Source organism: Dermacentor silvarum, chromosome 1 (genome assembly GCF_013339745.2).
Source record: "Dermacentor silvarum isolate Dsil-2018 chromosome 1, BIME_Dsil_1.4, whole genome shotgun sequence".
NCBI classification, from domain to species: Eukaryota; Metazoa; Arthropoda; class Arachnida; order Ixodida; family Ixodidae; genus Dermacentor; species Dermacentor silvarum.
This window is the reverse complement of record NC_051154.1, coordinates 435,952,099-435,966,689: the sequence shown is the minus strand read 5'-3', so window position 1 is coordinate 435,966,689 and position 14,591 is coordinate 435,952,099. Positions and strand designations below refer to the sequence as shown.

General features: G+C 48.2%; 1 protein-coding gene across 1 annotated transcript in view; it reads left to right on the top strand.

Annotated features, from left to right (window-relative positions):
- The window catches only part of LOC119448574 (tachykinin-like peptides receptor 86C), a 382,544-nt gene that overhangs the window by 171,094 nt on the left and 196,859 nt on the right, over positions 1–14,591 (top strand). Inside the window, exon 3 of the mRNA XM_049664211.1 lies at positions 407–557. Within this exon, the coding sequence (XP_049520168.1) occupies positions 407–557 (151 nt within the window). The remainder of the gene's footprint in view (positions 1–406; positions 558–14,591) is intronic.

The window sequence follows — 14,591 nt, the reverse complement described above, 5'->3', positions numbered from 1 at the left end:
ACGTTATAGCGTCCCTGGAGACAGATTCATACAAAGGACCGAATTCTGTGGACGAGGGTGACGTGGCTGAGCTGCAACGAAGTGTGCCGATAGCATCTGAAATGAGACGTCCCTGTGTGTGGCGTCAGTTGGCGGCACTAAGCGACGTCATTCTCGCCCGCGAAACTTGGTTCGTCATGTGAATCTAACGTAACGCACATAGCCTCGCCATTCCACTTTCTTTCAGCATTCTAGGGCACCTCCTAACCAGGAAGCTGCCAGAACTGTAATCCAGCTTACTACTATGTCTGAAAAGCTGGAAGGGTGCCCATGTCACCTTTCCAGCTTGTGTTAATACGACGATTTACACTTTCTATTGGAGTCTTGAGTCCTAGGTATGTAAGTTATCTTCCTTTCACCCGTGCAGATACAACGTGGTGTTCTTGGTGCTCACGTACGGCGTTCCGGTGGCCACGTTGGCTCTCACCTACTGGCGCATGAGCCGGGTACTCTGGGGAGACCGATGCATCGGCGAGTTTACTCGTCAACAGGAGAACGCTCATCGCACCAAGCAGAAGGTGAGGTTTAGGATTTACTCTTGATGGTCGTGCATAAAGTGACGGGTCAAAAAGTGGCGACCATGTACAACTGTTTGCGAATTCAAATTTTTAACATTATTTTAACTCTCGTGTAGTGTTTTTTTTTCTCGTTAGTTTTTTGAGACAATGACGTATACAAAAATGATACGGATATCATTATTAAATGTCGTGAAATATGATACTGGGAAGTCTGGAGAATTCCTAAGCTTTGTCGTGGCTAAGGGAGCTTATACACGGCAACCTCCAGGAAGTGCTCGCTAAGTGAAATTATCTTGACCAAGGGCTGCCGCAGAACTGCAAGGTATTAATCATTAGGAGAATGAGAAAAAGCCGCCGTAAAATTTACATTACCAACGAGCCGTGGAGTGGGTTGGCGATATCCTACGCAAGGAAACTTTGTTATGTTTCCATTTAACATTAAGGCTGGTTGTCTGGAGAGTTTAGTTATTACTATATGAAAATCATCTTCTCCTTCTGGCGGTGATCATAGTCACCTTATGTTCTCAAAAACGTGGGCGCTCATCAACGTTTGCTTCATTCCGCAAATGCTCTCGAACAATCAATTGAAATGGGCTTTCTGCCCACTGAATAAAAGTTGGTAATGTGATTCCACTTCAGAGATCAGGAGAAAATCTGCTTCTCGTTTAAAGGGCCCCTAAACCACCTCAGATATTTTTGAACATTGCAAGTAAACAGGCGCATCGAGTTCAGAATGCCGTCACGATCAATGATGCCAAACGCTGCAGCGCTACGCGCCGCGGGCGCGCCACAAAAAAAAAAAAAAAAACAATGCCGTCCTCCTCCCCTCGCCTTTCCGGAACCCCAGCGGTCGTCACGACGTCAGCAGGGGGAATCTGGTGATATCAACGGTGGAAACGATGTTCATTGGTCGAACAAAAACCTACGACTTCCGGTTTGTCTGCTAGCAGGTACGCGCGCTCCCTGCTCGTCCTCGCCGTGTTGCTCGCTTGTGCGCGCTTGCGCATGGGTATTTACAGCCCGCAACGCAAGTGCCAAATCGCTCGTGTTCCAACACAGTCATGCTTAGCGGTCTGATTAGCTGCGCGAATAGAGTGCGACAGTGTTGGCCTTGCCAGACGTGCGCGCAACACTGGGTCTATAGCGGCACGCTTCGCATAACACGCGCTGGCACCGCAGCAACATCGGGTAGCCGAGAAGCGCCGAGTCCACGTCCACGTTACCGGCCCGCTAACTCGCCGCACGCTGTTTGCCATTCGCGGGCCGCCGTTCGACAGCGGTTTTGCTCGCGAGCGGCGAGATTTCCTTGCCGTACGTAGAGAGGATGAGACCGGGACTCATTTGTGTGGCAGCCTCACCGCCGCTGATCGCTCGACGGCGCCGATATTGTCGCTAGGCCTTTTCCGGTTCCCTTCAAGGCTAAAGCGGACGGCGCTTCGAAATGAATTACCGACGCTCACAAGCCGCAATATTTTCTTATCGTTGTTATCGCTCTTCGCAATAATTGTACACAAAGAAGAAAAATACGCTGATATTAGCGGCGCCGTCGGCTGCGATGCGAGCACAGCCGAGCCGGTCGTCTCCCGTCGGTAGCCGTGCACTCAGCAGCAGCAGCCGATGTTTTCGTTGCCGGTGGCGGAGGCGCGCAGCTTCGCGGTCGTCGATTGGCCCGTTGATGGTGCAGCGGGCGGGGCGCCGGCTGAACTGCCGTCTACTTTGGACACCTCTCGCGCGGCAGACAGGAGACCGGTTCGTCGTCGGTATTGACCCTTTTCGCGGAGCAGTTTGCTCTACAGGAACGAGATGGCGCTTTCGGCCGCGCGCCATACGTTGCCTCAGCGAATGCGCACGAATACGAAACCATTACTGCTTCTACCCTGCTACTGTGCGATCAGCTGTCGAAAATGCAACTGGGTGTGCGCTAATGCACTGTGCCCAATTCATACTGCAAAATGTGTAACGATAAAGAGAAGACGTGTGCGGTAGTTAGCTGCAAAAATAGTGATTCACATATTAATGAATGGAATCAACGTGTGTCGCCGTTGCTACATAAGGACTGCCTATGGTGCCGCCATTCGCGATGCACGGCTTTCCTCGAGGATAAAAAAATATAATTCATCCGTCTGCGCTGTATAGCTAACCTCCAAAGAAAGGATTTCAACCCCGTAACTTTGGCACTTGGGAGTTACTACCGCTCGTTACAAAATGTAGTGCCACTTACTGGCATATTAAGTTTCCCGCAGGCTATCTACACACATCCACCCTTACTCGCACGAAAGCTTACGCCCATCCTGTCGCCAACGTGTCAGTGAATAGGCGCACACTTGAATCAATGTGCCGAAGCATGAGTGGCGGCGACTACACCGACAAGACACGAATGTTGGAAGCTGAATGTTTCGTGACGGTCCACATAGCAAGCAAGGGACTAGCGATAATATGTCTTTGCTACGAGCTACCGCAAAGTACAGAACATTTAAATTCCAAGTTTTGTGCACAGAAAGAATAAATTTATCGCGGAAGAGCACACCCGCGAGTGATTACGCTGAAAATAAACAATCAGATAGTTGCCGCACCGTGGAACCTTACTGAGTCAGAAATATGACAAGCCGCTGGTTCAAAATGTTTGCCAAATAAAGAACGCAGAGCACACTGATCCCGATTTAATTCATTAGCGGAAAGTTTGGACAGCTTAGAATACATTTCTAGCCCCGCTTTTAGTACAAGCACCGTATACGCTGCTCACGCCGTTTGGACAAGGCGTAATGAGCTCGGAAAGCACGTAAGTACATGTCCTCTAAAGCTGCGGCCAAAGCTTCGTGTCATGCCCGCAGTCACCGTCTATGATACGCGTCGAAACAGCGGTTTGCTGCGCCGCGCCGGCGTCACGCGCTTGCATTGTAAACGCGGAGGCAACGGAGGTGGCTGAGGCAAGAAATGGACGCGTCCCCACGTGATCAAACATGGCAGCGCCCACAGGAGCGCCGCGAAAAGGGTCAATATGTGCCGCTAGCATGGCTAGCGTGGACGTGCCTTAACCGGAAGTAGGCAGTGTTTTGAGAAGCGCATTGGTGATGACGTATGTCACGTGACATTTGTAGCAGCAATCGGCAAGGAGGGGAGACCAGCCGACGAGGAGAGTAGCGAAGGAAAGAGCGAAACGAGCGAGGGCTGTTTTTTGATCATCAAACGCGTGTAACTCTGCTATTACGGCACCATTTCGAAAAATTCTCGCGGCTACGTGTTCGTTGTAGGCTCGTGCACAACTGCAACACCACAACTAAATTTCGACCTCTGGGTGGTTTAGGGGCCCTTTAACCATCACCGCTGGTAACACTTACACCACTAAAAATCATAAAGTTTATCATAAAGCACTGGCCCTCACACAAACCAAGCTACATACATGATCTGCGATTCGCAAACAGCAATTCGCAATTTTGCAAATGGGCGCATCTCGCAAGAGGCGTATCATCCCATACACTGGGGAGAGGCCGACTTCGATAACCGAAGGCATTTGCTACGGATCCCGGCACACACTGGATTGAGCATCCCCAACGAAGCGGCTCACCGCCTTGCTCGAGGCCTCACTCACCGAGCATCATCGGAAGAAGAGCCCCCGCGGAGTACTGCAAACGTCTGGGCGTGGGAGGATCGTTTGACCAGGTTCCACGACATCATGACACACTACCAGTTACAGAGACGCGTGTACCCGTTCCCTCACGCTAGGTTAGACAGGACGCAAGCAGTACACTACAGACAATTACAAATGGATTCTTACAGAAACCCCAGACTCATGCACGCCATGTATTCAGACATGTACACTACAAACAGATGCACATCGTGTGGCGAGGCTGCCACACTTAATCACATGTTATGGGAGTGTCACGACTTAACACGTCAGGCATTGCCGACCCCTCCGTCTCTTCCACCGCCAGCCTCCCCTCGCGCTGGAAGACCGCACTGCTCAGCTCGAACCTAACAGCACAGCTCTGGGCCGTCCAGCGAGCCGAGGAAGCCTCTTCGAGACAAGGTCTCAGAACCGCATCAGCGGCGGGTGCCCAGCCCCACTAAAGAGACGCCGGACTCGAATCTCATTGATTTGAAAATAAAGTTTACGTTCTTCTTCTTATCCTTTTCGCATATCCTGTTTTTGGAGAAATAACTGGTGAGTTAAGTAGTGAAAGCATGCGCAGCTTGTGTCAATTCACAGAACTTCCTTGAACCAGGTTGTATCTACTCAGATGTGTCTCAATAGAATGTTCTCAGCGCCTTTTTTTCTCCCATAAAGAGCTAGGGCATTGCAGTCCTACGTTTCCTCATATATTCGCTCATGATTGCCTAATTAACAGTGAAAAAGCCACTGTGTACGCCTTAATCGCTTCTGAAAGTTGCATTGGAATTGTGCGAACGGGATGTATTATTCCTCAAAATATTACCACACACAATTGCATGCGTCCATCAGGAACAACATTTTACTCGTTGACTGTCCCAATTAGGTCCCCTTGCTTAGAACCACAGAGCAGTCTGTGCGCTATTTCACTAGCAACCTTATCACGATGGTACTCTGTTATTGTGTTACAAATAATGCCCACGAAAGTTTTGGCTATGATCGCAATTTTCAGTAGTGACTAGTTCATTACAGTTGCTCTACAATATGCTACAAGTCACCATCATCATCATCAGCCTATATTTATGTCCACTGCAGGACGAAGACCTCTTCCTGCGATCTCCAATTACCCCTGTTTTGTGCTAGCTGATTCCAACTTGCGCCTGAAAATCTTCTAACGTCATCTCTTCGTCTAGTTTCCTGCCGTCCTCGATTGAGCTTCCCTTCTCTTGGTATCCATTCTGTAACTCTAATGGTCCACCGGTTATCCAACCTACGCATAACGTGGGATGGAAACTCCAATCTAATTTCATTCTTCTATAACTTTTCTTCTCATGATCAGGGTCCCCAGTAAGTAATTGACCTAGGTAAACCTACTCCTGTACAGACTCTAGAGGCTGAGTGGCGATTCTGAATTCTTGTTCCCTAGCCATGCTATTGAACATTATCTTTGTATTCTGCATTATAGTCTTCAACCCCACTCTTACACTTTCTCGGTTAAGGTCCTCAATCATTTGCTGTAATTCGTCCCCATTGTTTCTGAATAGAACAATGTCACCCCCAAACCAAAGGTTGCTGATATTGACACGTATACATGTTTATCTTTCACCGGTGGCCGCTTTCCACCGGCTAACAAATGTTAAACGTTATCGCTCGGCGCAGGACGCGCCTGTATCGGAAGTTTCTAGAACGTTATCGATGCTTCTTTCCATTGCCTGCTTTCACCGACACTTATGTTATCTGATTGCATGACCGACGCGAATTGTGTAGAACTTTCTGGAAGACACGCGGGCATCAGGGATTAATCTAGAACCTTCGATGACTCAGGTATAAAAGCCGACGCGTTTCGCCGCTGATCAGATTTTCGACGATCGCCGACTGTGTTCGCCGCTATCGTTGTGCTTTGAGTGTACCTTGCTTTTGTGGGCACAGGTTCGCCCAATAAACAACCAGTTTCGTTGTACACAGTTTTACGACTGTTTCTTCAGCGTCACTACTACGTGACAATATTCACCGTTGATCCTCACTCCTAAACCTTCCCAGTCTAAGAGCTTGAATGCTTCTTCTAAGCATGCAGTGAATACCATTGGAGAGATTGTGTCTCCGTGCCTGACCCCTTTCTTGATAGGTAACTTTCTTTTCTTGTGGAGAACCAATCCTACAAGTATACCTCTCTATATATGCCTAGTCTGTTTCGTATCCTGCCACAGTCGTACGAATGTGTAGTCGGAATGTTCGCTGAATAAACTAAAGCTATTGGTACAGAGGCTTGGCTAAGTCACCTTTAAAAAGCGCAACAGCTGCTATAATTATCAATAATAACCATTTCACCGCAATTGAGCGAATTCAAAAGAACGTAACAATCGGTGTTATTGTGCAGCACTTTCACCTAGACAAAGTAGAGTACATTCCAAATTCTATATGCGAATGAGAGGGCAGCGTTGCAGTTTTAGAATGGCCAGTCTGGGAACATGTTTAATGCTAATATATCACTGTTAGCACGCCAACGTGATAAGGTTTGTCGCAATCAATGTCAGCTTTCTTGGTGGACCTTGTGAGGCCGCTTTCAACCAGGGTGTGCTGCACACTGTCTTCTGCTGCACATTCATACTTGCCGGCAAAAGCAAACAGAAAAGATTGTTTAACAGTTCCTGTGCAGCAAAAGGCCATGTAACCGACAGCCATACATAACGCATAGAGATAATTATTAACACCATCACTGAGTACAGCTTCATTAGCCCTTATCACAGCATCCCCGTTACATCTCGGTGACACGGTAATGAGATAATGACGACGCGTTATCCTCAGTTAGCGGTATAAAACGGCTAACACATTGTACCTGGTTCCCTAGCCGGTGCTGAAATCGCTTGCTCATGTCAGTGGCATTGTTATATGAAACGTTGCTTCGTAAAAAGATTGCTCGTGCCAGAAGACAGCTGCGCTCTATACCACCCTCACATGCTCCACTGCTCCCCCCCCCCTTTTTTATGTCTTAAACCTTTCATCTTCCTGTTTGGCATTCCTGGTGAGCAATGTAATCTTTCTGTTTTTACATCCCTGCCTTTCTTTAGTCCTTTAGTGCTCCCTTCCTCTTCGCGCCAGTGGTGCATCACTCCATTCCCGCTTTTCCCGTCTCGCATGAATAATCCCCGGCTATTGGATACACTACAATAACGTAATCAGTTCACCAAGCCCTCGAGTATTTCCTTGCGGGCATCCTCTTGGGCCTCTGATCAGCCGGATCCGCAAGAATTTCACTATTGACGTTCCACGGAAGCCTGCTCTTGACTTGCTTGGGTTTATTTTTTCATTTTGTACGGAAAGCAGGAAAGAAGGGAATGGCCATGTCGGTCGTTAAGAAGAAATCCCCCAGTGCCTTTTCGCGGGCGGTGGGCTTTGTTGCGGGAAAAGAGGGAACGCAGCGATCCATGTTATAATATCTGTGGCTACAGATGTGCGCTGTTTCCTTCTACTCCATCTCGACTAAATGGGCAGTAAAAGGAAACACCACCCGCCACCACATAGTCGTTTATTTGAAGCCTACAAATGTTGTCCGGATATCAACGTCCCACAGCTAAGGTTTTACGCACAAAAGGCATATATAAAGGTGCGTAGGAACGCGGAAATTGCTCGGCGGACGTGACTGCGGTTTCATAACAAGTCGTTCTACGATTGGTTTTTTGCAGCAGGGACGCTGGTGTACATGCCACCGATTCATATCAATTTTTTTCCTTCTGGCTTTGTCAGCAGTTATTGGCTCACATTAAGCACTTCTGCGTAATTTCAGCGCATGTAATGTGTATAATATGCACAAAGTGGTGATGGAGCATTTTGTATAGTTTTTATATTGTCTGGTGGGAAAAATTCATGCATTCACGCCAGGCGATATCTTGCTGTACGGGGTGCAGTATTGTAAATAAATGTGAAATATAATAAATATAACGCAACTTATCGCTGAATTATTATTAGCTTTGAAACTATCAAAACTAAATTGCAGAAAAAAAGGCGAACTCGCTACACTATACGGGAATTAGCAGCAACTGGCTGTACCGGACCATTCTGGCCTCGCTTCTGGTCAGGCCTGCGGGGACTGTTGTTGGGGTGCTTGACAGAACAACGCAATAAAGTTCAAGCTTTCATATTGTTGTGTTTGTACGAACCTTCAGTAATTATGGGTTGCCACCAAGGTACCATAAGTCTTTCAGTAACTGTTGGGCAGCTTAGTTATTATAGTTCATGAGTACGCAAAAAATGAACGTCACACAAAGACATAGGTCCAAAAACTACATCCACTGGACGAACCGTAGCGCCGTAGCGATAAAATAGAATAGTCCTGCAACTGTTTTCTAACGATACGGTATAGTATGGCTATATATTTGCAGCAGAACTGGTCAAATAAAAAATGTAATAAGAATAATATGAATAGTAAGTACTGAATATCGAATGAAATATCTAATGGTGGAATGCATACGCTTATACATATTTACAGCAGGGGTGCTATGCAGGATGCCCCGAGTTTGGCGAAACTAAGGATCTTCACGAGTTCTGGCGACGCCCCAAGATGAAAGAACTAATGGTCACAAGACAAAGTTTGTCCGTCGGCGCACCTCCAGTTTCATTGGTTTATCTAGATTCACTCTGGGTGGCCATCATCCCTTGGGCGTTGCCATATGGGCGGTCGACAAACTGGGGCTCACGTGATCATACGGTCGGTGCATGGTCGTGCATTCTTTCACTTGTTTGTCGTTCCACCGAGTGCATTAGAGGCACAAGCAAGTTATCAAATAAATGCATTTAGTACAATGATATTAGTCACATTACCCTAGGGTATAGGTGTTTTAAAGTTTACAAGTTGTACACTGAATGTGTATTGCACTAATTTGTAGTTTAATCGTTTCGCGTTATACCACGAGGGCACGTTCGCCCTCCTCTTTCTTCCTCTGGATTGGATTGGCTCGGCTCGCTACGTGCTTGCGCTAGCATTTCCGAGCACAGATTGGTGTGCGCTTGGTTTTCGCACTGGGCTTTGAACAGATCGCTTGTTGCTCTTTCTCTTTCCTCTGGATTGAACTGGTGCGGCTCGCTACGTGCTTGCACTCCCAATTCCGAGCACAGATTGGTGTGCGCCTGATTTTTACACTGGGCTTTCAACAGATCGCTCGTTGCTCGCGCTAAAGTAGGGCTGCGAGACGAAGGGAGCGTCGGCTAGCGCAGAAGTGGTTTGCCGCGCGCTTACCGTGTAAACACTCAGGAATGTCGGAAAACACTCATGCAAGGATAAAAAAAACTACGCTTTATTTTCTTTTACATTGTGACGCACCTTCATACTGGCTAGCGACGAGCGATGGCTTCTAACAACCGCAGGAAAGAGTCTTTATACTGGGTAGCCCAAGCGATCCGTGGCTTCTAACAAACGCAAGAAAGGGTCTTTGCAGCGCACGCGGCCGTTGAGTGCCACCACATTTATCCCAGGTGGGACTCCAGCATCAGTGCAGTTACTCTTCATCCACTGGTGACGAAGTGGCGCTTCACTTTTTGACAATAACTTTCTATTTTTTGCGTGTGAATGCCCATGTTGGTTTCCACAAAGTGCAAGCTGTGGTTAACTGTCTCCCAATGCAGATTCAGGCATAGCCCCGTTAGCATCCACTAAATTTGGGATACTGTTGTATGCGGCCAATTCGTCACTATGAATAATGGTCCCCGGTTGAAAATTGGCTGCAATAATGGCGCCTAGCGCCGCCACCTTTCGTCGGTCGACCTTGAAAAGTAGCAGCCCCCCTCAGGTCGCGCAGACCATGCCGAAGACCCATGGGCCACCATCTTTAACGCCACCGTAATTTTGGCGGCTAGGCGGAACGTTGTCGCCCGTCATTAGGCGGCCTCGATTGCACTTTTGCTCGCCGCGAAGAAGGCACTCGTCAATTTGCGCTGTCTTTCCGGGGCCACCGAGTGGAGCTCGCGCCAGCAGCTCGTCCCTCGCGACCTTACGGGGGTAGCTCCTCCAGTCGGCGATGGCGTGCTCCGATAGAGGAAACAAGTCTACGGTCTCTGTCAACATACATATGTCTACGCTTTTGCTCACAGAGTACGTGAGCCAAATCATTTGCCGCCTGGAAACGTGGTCGTTCGGACGGCCGAGACGCTCCGTGTTGGCGCAGTAACTTCCTTCGCCTCTCTGCCCGTGCCGTGCAGCGGTACCGTGTACCTGAGAAAACTGATTTCGGCACATGTTGCACCGGAAGGCAGCCCGGCTTGCAGGTGCTACAGTACTCCGATGACGACGCCGGACCTGGCCTGGGGCTGGGGTGCGGTGAACGAGCTTGCTTGAAACAGGAGAGAGCCGAAACGATCGCACGAACTATTCCTCCGCAGCCTAGTCACACCAGTCTGCGCTGGGAAAGCATCATTTGCCCGCCACCCTATCTCCGCAGACGACGGCCTTCACCTAACTCGTCACACAGCCAGGCACTCACGTTTTGGATAGGCAAAAATGACGCTGAAACTCTACGTCGGACATGTAGGTTAACGGGTCCAGACGGTCATATTGACGCTTGCTGCCGCTGGATGCGATTACATAGGCTGCTGCGGCCGCCACCATGTTCCCGAGTTCAACTCGACGGGGGTTTCGCGATGTACGAGTTTGGCCCGAGTTCGCGTGTCAATCAAAACCATACGTCACGCCCCGCGCGAGGCATGTAACTCTCGTGCGCGCGCCCGCCACGGTTGGGCCACGCCCAACTTATTTTCCGGCAACAGCGGCGTGGTGCGGAACTGAGAGGCATCAACAATCTTGACCACCGACAGAAAATACGCACAGCACACTGTCATCGGTGATGTACTGAGAACCACTATCTAAAACAAAGCGGCGACTTTCGCTGGCTTATGCATCGATCTTCTTAGGCTGTGATGGCCCCACAACATGGTTCATTGTCTGCATTGTAGCGACGTAGCGCACAGCAAATAATTATCGGAATGACACTGTAGCTGCTTGCAAGGCGTCGATGAGCCGTGGTAGATGACGATGCTGAGCAGTGCGTAGTGTTTTCCAACGTCAAGGTATCGCAGCTGTTGTTTGAGATGGCTGCTCTGTCATCGGTGATGTATCGGATCCGCAGTGTCGCAAATACGGTTAGCGCCGAGAAACGCTCGCTTTTTTAAACCCAGTGCGATGGCATTTCTTTATCACAAGGACGGCACACTGAACAATTGCAACCCCTTCCTGCGCTCGAAGTTTAATTTCCTAACTGCACACAGGAGCCATCACCCGCCAAAATGCGATTGCTGCTCAGTCGTTACTATATCCATCTCCGATCGCTGTTAGCTCAGCAGCAGAGGCAATCGGCAAGCACATTGGAGAGAACAACACACTCCGTACATGCGCACGGAGGTACCTTCACTGGGCAAGCGATGACAAGCGATGAATTGTGTCACTGGGCAGCGCGCTCTTCTTTGGAATGCATCGTGTAGGCTTCCCGCACGCAGATAAACGGGTGCATTTTCACTGTGCTGCGTCACTACGGACCCTAGAATACCGCAAAGCCATCTTGCAGTGATAACCAGTTGCTCCCGTCGTTTCAGTTGGTAAAGCGGCGGCCTTAATAGCCGCCTCAGTAAAGCACCTGTGGTGAACAACCATGCCGTAGCGCTGCGTTGCCATTCCCCTAATAGTCAGGGAATGGAAGGATCATTGTCATGACTAACTTTATCAAGGATAAGAGGGCCTCGTTGCGCGCGGGCATCAAGGCACCCTATCAAGGATAGCACTGCAGCGCCCCTGGCGACTGCTCACCGTATAAACTCCCTCGTGCGTGTGACCCTCTACAATGTATCCGCTTGTAAGCTTTCACCTCACTGTCGCCACTCGCGGCAAAAAAGTGCAAAATTTAATAATTCGCTCGATATCTGTTTGTCATCAAACATTTATAGCATTCTAAACGAAAAACAGATACTTCAAGAAATTAAGTGTTTCTTATTTTATTTGTTGTATTTTAACGTAATCGATTGAGAGAAAGTGTAGGCGCAACAATGCACCACATGTGCCCTGTTCGCATTCGACGGAGGATAGAAAGATAATGCTCGAAAGAGGAGGCACGCCCTTTACGCGCCTTAGAAAGGCGTGGCAAGTGGCTCACGGCAAGTCTGCAGATAAACAGCGGTGCAGTCACGGTATTGCGCAATGATGATAATACGTTGATAACAATACGCGGCGCTGGCACGTTTTGCTGCGCAGTCTTCTTTGCTTGAAGCACGGAATCACTGTGCCGCGCAGGGTGCGCTCATGTTGTCATACGCGGCTTTATCTCGACATTTCTTTTTGCCTGCTGTTCTTGCACGTTCCTTGCTATCTCCGTTCACTGACTGCCATCTAGCAAACTCGGGTGAAACTCGTGCGAACGAGAAACTCGGCGCATCCTGCATAGCACCCCAGGAATATTATTTCTGTGTACTTGCCATGCCTGTACTTACTACTCCATTAAATACAGCTGTCAGGAACTAAGAGTCAGGTTTGAACACAAGGTCACAGATTGTTTCTGTTTTCTTTTGTCCCTTTTCTTTCTCATTATTTTTTTTAAATTTTTCTGAATTTTTCAATCATGTTGTATTAAGAGCCAGGGGCGTAGCCAGGGGGGGGAGGGCTGATGGGGCTTCGGCTCCTCCCCGAAATTATTTCGTGCCGGCATGCACCGCCCACCAAAACTACCAACGACGCCGGGAATCATTCTGGATTTTGTCTACAATGCCTTTTTCACGCTCGAAAAGACATTTCGGCACGAACATTGCGAACTCGGGCTGGATTTCGTGGCAACGCCCTTGCACCTGGAGTCATGTACCGCAAGGAGCCCCATCCGAGCAGAAACTTTCAAGCGGGCGCGTTGCGGCACCTCGCAGCGGCCGCGGAATCTACGCAGCGCATGGTTTTCATTTACGAAACTTTTTGGGTGTAAAGTTCTCATAAACTGATGGCGCGAAAGGTGCACTGACATTTCCAAAGGCGTTCTTTAAAGGATTTTCAATTCTGGAGCTTTATGGGGTTAATGGTCTTATAAACTTGGGCCAACATGCGCGCACTGGAGCCCTGTTGTCCAAGCCGTTCCAGAAAGGGAAGCACGCGCTCGCAATCTTTCACACACACGAAAATACTAAATATCCCCGTGACTGTCAGCTAGCAGCTGATAATTTTCTCCAAACATTTTGAGGAAGCGTGCCCAATGTGATCGATCAGCTGGACCAGGGGACGCAAAGTAAAATATGAGAAAACAGAAGAAAGTAAGCGGCCTATTATTGAGGAATTTTTTTTATTTGCGGGCGACAAGGTGTGGCTCTCCCTGGCCACAGGGACATTGGCCCTATGGATTTAAGCATAGCCCCCGCTGAAAATACAGGTATTATCAAGGCGCTTCTTCGCATGCTAGCTGATTGTGGAGATACATATCTGAAGAATCATTTCTCAAGTTGCCCCAGTAATGCCTCGTATTTAAGCCCAGATGCACAAAAGCAAATTATAGAAACTTGTGGTGAAATTATCAAAGAAAGCCTAGATGCAAAAGCAGGCTGCTTTTTCGTACTTCCTGACGAAACGACGGACATCGCTGGAATAGAACAGCCTACTGTTTGTGCAAGGTACCTTAACAAGTATGCCAACGACATCGAGGGAGTGTTTTAGGTTTTAGCACCGGAATAGATGCCCATCTCTCATTGCGACTGCAGGTTCTATGTAAATGTGTAAATACTGCTGCAGATTCTAGTCACCCTTCCAGTGACCACTGCCAGCGCAGAGAGAATATTTTTTAACAAGAGTTCACTAAAAACTACTTGCGCTCTACAATGTCTGTGGAACACATGGTTAGGCTGGCGCTTCTATACAACCACAGAGACGTCGACATCAACGTGTCCGAAGTCATTGACTGCTTCGCTCAACTTCCCCGTGGAGAGAAGTTTTTCCTTTAGATAGCGAAGCATCAAAAATCAATGCAAGTAAAAAGCTCTATTCGTTCAGGTCCATAAGCTCTTAATTATGAAAACGTATGACTGTTCATTAGCTTTTAAAACCGCAGAAATTTTCGCCGTTTATTCTAGCAGTTAGCATCATGATCAACATTATCATGCGCATACGAAAATTATGAGGACATCAATAACCAATTTTGACCGACCTTGCTCATTGAAAGCCCGGCCCACGCGGCGTTTGCCAAAAACACACTCGGATATTGGGTAGTTCAACTTTCCGCATCATCTGTGGCTTTCGTTTGTCCTTTTCTTTCCTTTTTAGCTACCGACTTTTATTTCTTTTTTTTTTTTTGCAAAGGAAGCAATACCCTCCTTTAATTTTGGGTGCAGAATAATTGTTGCCGCTCTGCACGCAGCTAAATTGAACATTTTCGCACTGATGTTTGCATTATTACTCTATTATTGTACCCATATGGTGCTGT